A 12,392-nucleotide genomic window follows, 5' to 3' on the forward strand; every position below is an offset into this window, starting at 1 on the left:
ATTCATTAATTTGATGTGAAAATAAATATTTGTTGCTTTCAATATACTTCTGATAGGCTTTAGCTTGATTGACGAAAACTCCGGAACAATATGATCTCTTGGAGGCATAAAGAAAAACTGTAACAGTAGTAACGTTTGGTGAGATCTAAGAAAGATTAAAAAAGAAAATTGAATATTGTGCAAACCAACAAAGGAAGTGGAAAAAGTTTACATAATATTTAATGAGAAAAACACTAAAGAAAAAAGAATAATCACTTGATTCCTTCCATAAATTTTGCATTTATACGCTAGGAACCCATTTTTTAAGAAACAAAAATATCTTCTTCTTTTTTTAATTTTTTTTTTATCAAAATATGTAATAAGAGTAAAAATACTTAATTAAAAAAAATTATAAAGTAAAAAATGGGGCCCCCTAAAATTGGGGGCCTAAAGCTTGGGCTTTAGAGGCTTTATCCAAAAGTCGGCCCTGTTACGAGGTCAAGTAAAGGGGCATTTGCATCTATACTCACTTTTTGTGTCACGTTTTAACTTGTGCCCGCTTTGCAAAAAAAATTACAAGCGTACCCGTTTTTCGCATAACTTCAGCATACGGGGCTGAAGTAGCAAAGACAATCACGCAAAACTTCAGCATTCTATTAGTCGGGCCTGAAGTTCAGCTCTAGAGCTGAAGTTTTTGTTTTATAACTGGCGAAATTTTTGTTTTGTAACTAGCGAACTTCAGCTCTAGAGCTGAAGTTTTTGTTTGTAACTGGCGAACTTCAGCTCTAGAGAGCTGAAGTTTTTATTTTATAACTGACGAACTTCAGCTCTAGAGTTAAGTTTTTGTTTGTAACTGGCGAAAGTTTTTGTTTGTAACTGGCAAACTTCAGCCTTCTTAGAGTGTTTTAACTCTTAGACATCTGCGTTTGAGCTTTTGGGACATCAGCTGAAATCAAACAAATTAAAGACTCCCACTGATCCCTCCCTAAAGAATCACCCACAAACATCATTGTTTTCCCTTTCATTTTCAACAGAAACTCAAGCCCATTGAACCTATCAAGAAACAAAAACCACCCCAACAAATCAAATACTGCAACACCCATCAGCAATCCATCAGCAAAAGGAAAAATAATAATAAAAAAACTTTTGTATTTAATAATAACAAAGTACGTTCATTATGAACAAATGTTTATATAAAATGCTCAAGTAATGACACTGAGGTTCAATTCGTGAAATTATTTCAAGAAAAAATTATTGAGTTGATTTGATAACTTGGAATTTTAAAAATTTCTGTTCTATAGTAAGATGGCTGAGGAATTGAGTGAACCCACAAAAGGAGAGATATTGTTACATCAATGTTAAGTTCCGGAGAGATACGAAGATTACTGGGAGGAGGAGGAGGAGAAAGGGGTTAAAATTGTTTAAAAAGTGGGTACAAGTTCAAAATTTAAAAAAAAATAAGTATAGGTTAAATGGGGCGACCAAATAGGACGCCCCGTGCAATTTTTACTTAAGTAAACCTCAATTAATATTAGGCCCGCCTATGATTCCAAAGGAGAGGAACCGTGTATGATGAAATCTAATAAATGGATTTTTTAATATAAGGAAGATAGAATAAGACAGTTTTTCTTTCTCATTCTTCTTTCTTTGGGTAGGTTCAGTGGATTTTCAAAATTCTCTTGCACAGTCAATAGTTAGACTCTTTTAAAAATAGTAGAGCATGTATTATATTTCCTCACAGATGCCTAATTTATGAAGACGAGCAAGAAATCATAACGCACATATTCACAAAAAAATGCAGTGTTGTAAAAGAAAACCTTTTGTCAGATTTGGACAAAGAAAATCTCAAATACGACCTCTCATACTCATTTCATGGATTGGGTTTTATTAAAGAAGAGGGAAAATTTTGTGTGTCAAGAACAACATATATTTCAAGGGACATTATATTTACGCTGGAGTGTCTACCTCTGAAACATTTCAAAAGACTATCTATCTACCAACTCAGGCATTACAAAAACCAGCAAAGCCACTGATTATATACATAAATTATGCTACCCGGTGTATGCAGACCTTACCCCTACCCTGGAGTAGAGAGGATGTTTCCAATATACCCTCGGCATCTTTCCCTCCAAGAACTACCCACCTTGCTATTGTGAGACAAAAAAGAGGTCTCACACAACTAGTGTCAGTTGTGTGAGACACAAAATAAAATTTTTCGTAAGGCCACATTATATACATAAATTATGCTAGCTGGAAAAGGAAAAGGATTACTTCAAACTAAAACATGTTGCAAAATCACTTCAGAAGGCATAAGAGATAGGCAATCAAAAACAAACTGTAACCACTTAAAATCAACAAAGGCAAAGGAAATAATTGCTATGCTTCAAAAGGGTAATAGCCACTACTCTCACATAATTGATGGTTGCAGGTTAATTCTTGAAACTCCCTTTCAGTTTCAGAGAAGCCAACCATATAGCTGACTAACTAGCTAAAAGGAAGGAAGCAAATAGGAAATTCATTGCGCGATAGTAAAGTGAGAATAAGCACTTATATCCCAAGAAACTTCAATATGTTTTTACTCAAAATCCATTATTTACCAAAACGAAAACGTCACCGTGCATTCTACTTTTATACATCCAAGTCAGAATTCAAACAGAGATTCTAAAAGAACAGTAAATTCTTGGATCACATGCTTCAAACCAGAAGATGAAGCAGTGGTTTTCTACTGCAAGGACAAAACATGAACATAGACTCCTTCAGCTCAATGTAAGGTAACAAGGCTGTTTATGTAGGGCAGGAACTTTCTGCCAAGACCAGTATCGCCTGAACTCATCATAGTACGTTCAATTTTCTGCTCCCTGGGGTGATACAAGTATATGAAGCTGCCTACACGAATCACCACAGCATCACTGTTAACACAGGGTAGTACCTCGTATTCTAGAGTGTAACTCCTATTGGGTCCAAGATTGATGCTAACACTGCGCTTCAAGCTCATTTCCATGCCTTGGTAGATATCTATTAAGAAAACATTTCCAGGCTCATTATAAGCAATGATGTAGCATAGCTCACCTTCCATCTGTGTCAAGGATCCATGTCCCCCAATAGGTATAGTAGGTAAATATATAATCGCAGGGAGCTCATCTTTAACAGCAAATGCCAGTACTTCATTCGATGCCGTCTCATAGTAAGCAACTCCCTTCATATACAACCCCCCACCAACAAGACTTGAATTTTCTAACTCAGTACAGTATGCAGAGGAGCACTTCCAGGAATTTGATTCTGAAGAATAAATCTCAAAGCCAATAATTGGCTGCCCAAGCAAAGGAAATGCGCAGATAACATGATAATACACCTCAATGTTACGAAGAGAAGGCTCAAATGCAAGAACAACTGCTGGTTCAGCTCCATGATAATACTGAGGAAGCGGGAGCATTTTCCAGTCTTGGGTTGCAGGATTGCAAACATAATACTTGTCCCACCCCTGACAAAGGAGCAAGCCGTTGCAAGAGCTTAGGATCTTGACCTTTTCAGGCAAGAAATGAAGGGCTGGGTTGGGAACTCCACTTGCAGAATGGTCCAGAGATATGAATCTAGGATCCCATCCCATCTTCGAATCTTGATAGAAGTAGCCCGAAAAACTCTGGCATAAGAAACTTTGTTGGTAGGTCAATAAGGGACCACCTATCCATTTATCCCATTCTTTGGATACAGCCCTAAACTTCATCAGCGATTTAGCAGGAAGGAAAGGGAGCACATGTTCTTTCACCACATCTTTGAGCTTCATGTCCTCTTTCCTTATGATGTGTGCAGGAAATTTCTCCTCTTCCATCTGATAAGTGGCAGTAAAGTCATAATCTGCAAACTGCAGTTCAAGAGGAGAGACTTGTCAAAAGAGGTATATAGTAATTAAAATGAAGAGATTTTGTTCCCATAGACTTGTTTAGTTTCTTCTTCGAAGAAGTAATTATTTGACAAAGCATCTAAAGTAAACTCAAAAAGAGGGAGACACAAAAGCAGAAAGATTATTTCTATGAAGCAGAAAGGTCTGACAATGCCATTCTCAAGAAAAGAGGGGACTAAAGATTAGCTAATCATGAAACATAATGAGATATTCTATTACTTGAAGCTTGTATATTGCATGAATGGTGAGCCAGCTGCATTCATCATCACAAAAATAAAAGAAAATGGGGAAGAAGAGGGTAACGTATGAGAACTAAGCAACACCACTTCAAAATGTTCATTCAATATTTTTGCCAAATATGACTCGGAGATAACATCATATGCCCATTATAACTTTTGTCTTAAAAGACCAAGGAAGTACGCAATCTACTTAAGAAGAAAAAATACCTTAACAAACAAGAAATCAAACAAAAGAGTACCTATTTTACTCTTTTGTCCTGAAATATGTAAAGAGAGCAAAATTCACAGATAAGTTTGAGACCTATGTGCTTTCATGGAAAAGAAGATTAATCATTTCATAAAGAGTTTGAGCTAAGAAGAAAAACAAAAAGGCTAAAACATACCAAGCGAAGTCCACCTTTCTGAGGTTTAGTTGCTGAGGAAAATACCTTGAAGGTATCAAGAATATTATCGTCCCATTTATCAGGAATATTATCATCCCAGTTATCAGGAATATTATTGTCCCATTCATCAGTGGCAATGTCATAGCCTGTTTCAGAGAATTCCATTTTTCTGCAATAACAAAATAGTCATTCCCAATTGCATAGGTTACTTATATATCAGCAAGAAAAATATTTGGTCACTGCAATAAAAATGTGCTTTGACACATCAAAGATGGGTGAGCTAGTGATAATGGCAACAATGCGAGTATAAAACGTGAAAATGTCTCTGGAAACTGAATTTAGTTACTAGTAATTAGTTATGATTTTGGTTCTTACTGTATCCAAATAAATCACATATAATAAAGCTGATGGAAACGTGCTCTTTTGGTACTTCTTTAACAAATTATCATAAATTGACTAACTTCATTGTTAAATCATGTGGCAAGTAAGATAAAAGCACATAATTCTGGTATGAAAGAGTTAAGCATAAGATAAGAGGAGCTTAGAATTGGCCAATAACTAAGAGACAACCCTATCATTTTCCTAGAGAAGTTTTTAATGAATAAGAAATTCCAATCTAATAGGGAAGATGTACATGTTCCATCCAAGTAATACAAGACACAAATGACTAGTCTTTGTTTTCACTCTTGATAGATGAAGAGCAAAAGAAAAAGGTCATCCAATGGCATAACAGGCAAGAAAAATAATTGAATATCTCAGAGCCTTAAACATAATGAAAACATAAGTAAATGAATTTAACTCTACTACCTACAGCCTCTGCTCGAGGAGGAGAAAAGATAAAACACATAAAGGGGAACATAGAGAGAAATTGAAGTGAACGAGAAATACAGACAAACCCTTGTTGAAAATTTCAAACAAACAGCATGTATGAGGACCAAAGGACAAAGATAAGCAGTTTAATTCAGAAATATACATGCAATGTGAGTGCTGATTCCTTGAAATTTCTGCTAAAATTCACTATCTTTCTTCTTCTTGTTTAATTCTAATCAGGAAAAACAGAGAAAATAATAAAGATTAGAATTTGGCAGAAATTTCAAGGAATCAGCCACTTATATTGTACTACACCAAATTCTTCCCAAAGAATCTATTAACAAAGACAAAGACTTTGTATCAAAGAATTTGAAAATGATATACTTACTTTATACATATTGGCATCATGTTCCCAAGATTAATTTAAAAAAAAAAGGTCTCATACGGTCATCGCTAGGGTTCGGTGTGGCAGAAAAGCACGAATTCTTGTTGACATAAATACAATGGAAAGTATACAGTCCAAGAAAATTTAGTAAAAAATATTTACACAAAAGAGAAACAGAAACCCATCAAGAAATTAAAGTCAAAGTGCAGATTATAGAAGTCAATATCACACAAAACAGAGCATCTCATCAGAGACCAGAATAAACTTCCAAGATTCATACATAAAGATGACCATTAAATCGTTTATAACTATCAACGATTTGCGTAAAAAGAAGAACCCATGAAAGAGACGTTCTTAGAAGCACACAGAAAAAAGGAGAAAACAAGGGAATCAAATACAGATTACACACATTGGAAACGCAGAAATACGACAAGAAAAGACAAAATTAAGAAATTATTGATAGCGAAAACGACCAGGAATCGAATGGAAGTTACACATGCAATCACAATTACACGATCAGACATAATTTAGATGAACAACTTACACAGTGCTTGAAAAAAAGAGAGAAGACAGAGAGAGACAAACCAGTCGTAAAACCCAAAGAACGAAAGAAGGAGACGAGAGATTGACGAAGATGAGAGAAGAGAGTCAGTCCGTGCGGAGGGAATGAGAGTTGTGAGTTCAAAACTGGTATGTGGGGTTTTGCATAGGAGACTGAAACTGAAGAGGAGAAGATAATTTATATACCTTCGGCAATAAGTAAGAAATGGGAGGGGGTTACGTGGCTAATTTTCATTGGTTCACTCAGTCATTCTTTAAGTCAAGTCTCCGTAGGAGTCTTCCTAGCGGTTACAGTTTACTTGAGAAATAGTAGGTACTTTCATCCAAATAAGGCACTTTTAACCCAATAAACTCTCAACGGAATTTAAATCATGATGTATAATATCTAATCTCCAAAATTTATTTTGATTAAGATGTATTGATAGTAAATTCATAAAATTCAATCCTTTCACAAATTTAATAGATTTTGTGTAGTTGCAATGATGGCAAACTCGAGTGAAACAAATGGCAACAAAATCAAGCATAAATTCTCAGAAATCCTTATTTAATCCCTTCTAAAAAAAATTTAAAATTTTCAATTTAGGTACTTTTCACATTCAATTAATCACATTTGGAATAAATATATGATTGTGCATTTTATCCTTCGTCAACAAGTTTTCTTAAATTTATTGTTAAACTATACGAGTATGTAACTATTCAATCTTTTATGGTTATGTCAAAGGACACAAATTCTGCTAATTGAAGGTTAAGACTTAAGCATAAGATAACCAAAATTTATAACTTTCCTATAGAAGTATTTAGTGAATCAGAAAAACCATATGTAGGATAACACTGGTCCATAGTTCCACCCAAGTAATATTTATTAACATAAATGATTAAACTCAAAACGAAAAAAATCAGCCAATGAACATAAAAGGGAGAAAGGGCCCGCAGATTTACAGAAGGAAATAGAGGAAATTTATTATTCTACCAAAAAACTTTACACAAGGAGGAGAAGAAAAGAAAAAAACATAGAGGATAGAGAGAGAATCAGAGAAGTTGAAGAAAAGAGACTTTCAGAGAAATCCATGTTGAAAATGTCTATCCAACGCCCATGCATAAGGACGAAAAGTCAAGACAATAGCTAGAAGCAGTTTAAGATTAATATTTATTTTTATTTTTTTAAAAAGAGAGAGGATAACGAATTGGAAATTTGGCAGAAAATTCACGGAATCGGCATCTATATTGTAGTAACAAAGACAACTAGTGTTGTCAAAGCATGCATTTTGACTAAGACTTTGTAATAAAAGAATTGAAATTATATCAGTATCATATAGTACCCAGCACGCATCTCCTAGCCAACTTGACTCAAAGTCCAAATATTAAAATGAACTCTCCTATCATCTTAACTACGGTTTTGCATCACATAGTAGAAAACCACCAATAAAAAGGAAGGAATATAATGAAAGTCTTGTATAAATTGCTCAATATTTATAAACTAAAAAAAGAAAGGCAACAAGAAATTCTAAGTGAACATAGGCATCTATCTGATTTCCAATCTCTCTCTATATATATATATATATAAAAGAGGGAATTGGAGAGGTGACTAGGATTCTTATTTATCTTTTTTCTCAAATTTTTGCCATTTTCTTTTGTTTCTGATTAAGTAAATTAGCACGATTGCAATTTTAAAGGATGTATAATGGTTGCAACAATTAATAAACATAACTGCTATTGTATTATTTATGTTCTCCTAATATGATAATTAAAAACTCACCAGTCGTGTTCATCTAAAAACGGCTGCAACAGTTGCAATTTAAAGGATTTATAAAGATTGCAACAATTAATAAAAGTAACTCCTACTTTTAAAGGACACACGGCAGTGAGTAAAATCCAACTCATAAAGCTTTATACTGTGTACTCTCAAACAAAATTTAAAGTAGGTAATGGGAAGGTCTATAAGGCTTTATTGAATATAGGCTTTCTCTTTCCCTCCCTAAAATAAAGATGTGATTGTTTAATTTGATGGATTGTTCTTTTGATTCATTAGGTTGGACACGGAGATGTTAATTTTTTTTTTAACATATCTTTGTTTCCTTAAATGGGAATAGTATATGATAGTATTTTATATTATTCTGTGTTGCTTGATATTTGAACTTTGCATACATGTGTTTTTGTAAATGTGACATATTTGATGCTTTCTATAATACCTTAGAACACCATATATAACTTTTTCAGTTTCTTGTATTCTCAGTTTATGGCGGTAAGGAGAGGAACTACAACATATTTCTTGAGAAGCACATCTACCAAGGAGAACAAGAAGCCTCCCTGGCTCGTACACATGGTCAAATCCTAAGAGCTTTGGCAGGGATTGAAGATATTGAGAGTGAAGATTTTATTCATCTACTACATGTGCTTGGTTTTTCTTTTATATATAAATATTAAATTCTTGGTCTCTTTGATGGCACATGTTGTTAGTGGTGTTGAAAAATAAAAACATATTACAGTTTCTTCATTAAATTTATATAAAAAGTACGGTGACCATTTTAAAAGGTAAGAACATTGTATAGCAAGGCAAAGAAAATAAGTCTGCGAATTTACAGAAAATCTGGAAGAATGGAGTACTTTGGTCGATCAAATGGAAAGAGGAGCGGAGCGCCAATTTGCACAAAGAAAAAAAGATAAAGGAGAGAAAGGAACAGAAACCGGGGAGAAAGAAAAGAAGAAAAAGAAAAATAAGGAAAGAAAGCGGGGGGTACGGTAATAAAATTTCTCCTCCTCAACTTCTCTATCTTTCTTTCACCACTAGCAGTTCCCTCAAAAAATTCTTCAGTCAAAAGTTTATTCGTTATATTCACCAATGTCATCTTCTTTTTAATTACTCACAATTTTATCACGTTTTCCATTTTCATTTTAAACCCATCCACATAAGCTTGGACATGAGGCAATTCGTCAAAGCCAATACAGATTAGGCTTTAATTTTCATAGCAGAAGCCTATTTGTTCGTTTGAATTTTTATTTGTATTCTTTAACTGTTTGACATTGTGTATTTTTTAGCATAAAAAAGAACACTACTTCGGAAGTACTAGATATTACGAGGACAGAGATATCTAAGATTTAAAATTTATGGGTTCAATCTTTAAAATTCTTAGTAATGAACCTATTATATTTTAAAAGTTATGAATTCACACCCACTATGTATTATAATTTCAATAATTTGTTACACCAAATTTATACTGTGCGTCAAAAATATTAGGTTCAAATGAACCCGGTACTATAACACTACGTACGCCTTTGATGAGTGAGTCAACAATGCATGATTTTTTAATGTTTTCATGCTAGATTAAATATGTTGAGACTCGACAATATCAGTAGGTCAACTTTTTTGGACTATTTTCTGTAATTTATATTTGAGTTTGTATTTTCATATTTGACAATTTTTTCTGGAAATTAAATGGTTAGGAAAGTAAGGGAGAAAATAAGAAGAAAAGATTAAAAGGTAAAAGATGAGAAATAGGTATAGCATCACGTATATACATTTACGTTAAAAGGATCAGCTATCTGACAATAAAACCCCAATAAAAAAAATTGGAAAAATATAAATCATATGTTAATATAAAATTGATTAAAACTTGAACTCTAATACATTTAGATTTTATGACTAATATAATTTTAATATACAGGTATTAAAAAAATTATTTAAATCTTTTATTAATCGCACGAAGCGCGAGTAAATTCACTAGTCTTCGTATAGTTTCATGCAAAAACAGGGATTGACCCATATGAGGAATCCAATATATAGACATTAAGGGTGTGTTTGATAACAAGGAAAATGTTTTCCCTGAAAAATATGATTCTCGAAAATATTTTCATGAAAAATGAATGATTCACTTATTTTTCCTTGTTTGGTTGGCGAGTGAAAAACTTTTTTCGGAAAATATTTTCTAGTATTTGGTTAGAGAGTAGGAAAATAATTTTTATGCTACTCTCCTCACCCCCTTCCCCCAAGTCCCCATGTTTCTTATGCTCCCCTTCCCCCTTCCAAATTCAAGAATTTAATTATTCTTCTAAAAATTCACACAAACCCAAATGAACTAATGTGCTTTACTTTTTACTCAAAAATAACATTGACATTTGTACTCCATAACTAAAAATAAAATACTCTTTTTTGGTTAAAAAAGAAAGTACTTTTTCTACATCACGAAAATAAAGGACATTCATTTTGTTGAAATGAAAGAAAATACCGTTTTTTAATAAGAAAATACTCATTTTGTTAAATGAAAAAAAATACTTTTTTACGTCACACAAAAAAAATCATGAAAAGAAAGTACTTTTTTTAACAAAAAAAATTATACATAAAAAGAAAATACTCATTTGTTGAAATGAAAACAGTACTTTATTTATAACATAAAAAGAAAATACTATCAATAATATTTTTATTTAGGGTGAGGTGAGGGTAGGGTGAGGGGTGGAGGTAAGGGTGGGGTGGGGTAGGGTGGGGTAAGGGTGGATTGGGGATGTGGGGTGAGTTGGTAGGGATGGAGAATAGAGTGAGGAATATTGAAAAAGAGTTTTAAAAATATTTTCCACAAATTGAATGAAAATGAATTCATGAAAAAAATATTTTCAAAACATTTAAACCGGTAAAATTGAAAAACATTTTGGGAAAAATGTTTTCCTTCGTACCCCATACACCCTAAACCATCAATAATTTCCCAAGACTATTACAAAAGATAGACAGAAACAGATTGAAATATAAGAGATGGAAAAAACGAGGGATTCAAAGAAATTATCGAATAAATAATAAAAAAAAAAAACAGATGGCATACAATCGAAAGAAAGACAAAAAAACAAACAAGAAAAGTACTAATTCTGATTGCCAAAACGCTCAAAAATCTTGAAACTGAAAACAAAATCAAACAAGTAATCACAATCAGAACATGATCGGAAATAAAGATACAATTTTAGATGAAATAACTCACATAGCTAACGCAGTGCAGTCTTTTTTTTTTTTCTTTTTTCTGATCAAGAGACAAACCCTGGAGAAAGAAAACAAGAACGAAATTGAGAAATTGGTGATCAAGTTTGAGAGTATTGCTGAAATTTTTGGTTTGGAGAAGTAAGCAATGGGAGTGGTGAGTTCAAAAATGGCAAAGGAGTTTTTAATGTTGAGGAGACTACAGGAGAAAGGCAATCTTCGGCAATAAAGAGGAAATTGGAGGGGTTACGTGCTTAATCTTTATTCGCTTTACCCAGTCACCTTTTTAAGTCTCGTCTCCCTTGGCTTTTTCCTAGTATTTTTCTACTCCATATTTTTACCAAAGGAACAAAATGGTAATTCTCATAATTTAGCTTGAGAAATAGGGTGGGCGTTACAGGGGAAAAACTTTTTATGTTAATCGCAATTAATTAATACTACATATTATTAATTACTTAAATCGTTATAAGTAATACTACATATTGAGTGCAGACAATTTTTTTTTATTAAAGTAACATCAGAGGGTGCCTATGACAAATTTATTTAAGTTTATACCCAGGGCGGATCTACCTTATGAGTTATGAGGTCGGGATGCCACACCACCCGTTCGCTTCGCTAAAAATTTCACTATATATGTAATATATCTGTAAAACAATGGATATATTAAAGCAATGGCACCCAAAATTAATGAAGTCGATGTGGGTGCCAGTGGTTCAGTGCCCCTTGTGAAGGCTGTCATTTACCTCGGTAATGCGAGATTGATTCCCTGAAGGAGCGTTTCCTTTTTCTCTCAATTTTTTCCTGGTTTTCCTTTATTTTCAGTTGGGACTAGGGCCTCACCTCTTCTTTATTTTTTAGACTTTTGTACAATCTTTATTTTGTTTCTACTCTTTATTATTATACCGTACTTCATGAACAACTTTTTCCAAATTAGGCATATAATGTCTCTTTTTTTTATGACACAATATTAATTTAAATATTAGAGTATTATTGGAACTGTCTTTTCTATTGGCTATTGCAAAAAAATAACTTGATTAATAGTCGTTTTGAGTTGATTATTATAGGTTTGAACGTTGAAGGTTTTGCTTTAAACATATTATCATATAATCCGATAATTAACATGTAAAAAATAACCCAAGAATGATAAAGGTAAATTAATCTAGTCAAACAAAGAATA

General features: G+C 33.1%; 1 protein-coding gene across 1 annotated transcript; it reads right to left on the reverse strand.

Moving 5' to 3' along the window:
• Window positions 1–2,531: 2,531 nt before the first annotated feature.
• LOC107819045 (F-box protein At5g49610-like) lies at window positions 2,532–11,461 on the reverse strand. The gene is made up of 3 exons (XM_075249516.1): window positions 11,220–11,461; window positions 4,503–4,671; window positions 2,532–3,841 (listed from the first exon to the last, which is right to left on the reverse strand). The coding sequence occupies exons 2-3, from the start codon at window positions 4,665–4,667 to the stop codon at window positions 2,741–2,743; spliced, it is 1,266 nt and encodes a 421-aa protein (XP_075105617.1). The 5' UTR covers window positions 4,668–4,671; window positions 11,220–11,461; the 3' UTR covers window positions 2,532–2,740.
• Window positions 11,462–12,392: the final 931 nt, after the last annotated feature.

The sequence above is a fragment of the Nicotiana tabacum genome, chromosome 3, assembly GCF_000715075.1.
Source record: "Nicotiana tabacum cultivar K326 chromosome 3, ASM71507v2, whole genome shotgun sequence".
Classification (NCBI taxonomy): Eukaryota; Viridiplantae; Streptophyta; class Magnoliopsida; order Solanales; family Solanaceae; genus Nicotiana; species Nicotiana tabacum.

What these genes read in the sequence shown, in the direction of transcription:
- LOC107819045 (XM_075249516.1), bottom strand. Translation starts at nt 4,667, where the DNA reads ATGGAATTCTCTGAAACAGGCTATGACATTGCCACTGATGAATGGGAC. An exon ending in AGAAAGGTGGACTTCGCTTG is followed by an intron (nt 3,842 to 4,502) that starts GTATGTTTTAGC and finishes CTTGAACTGCAG; the next exon opens with TTTGCAGATTATGACTTTAC.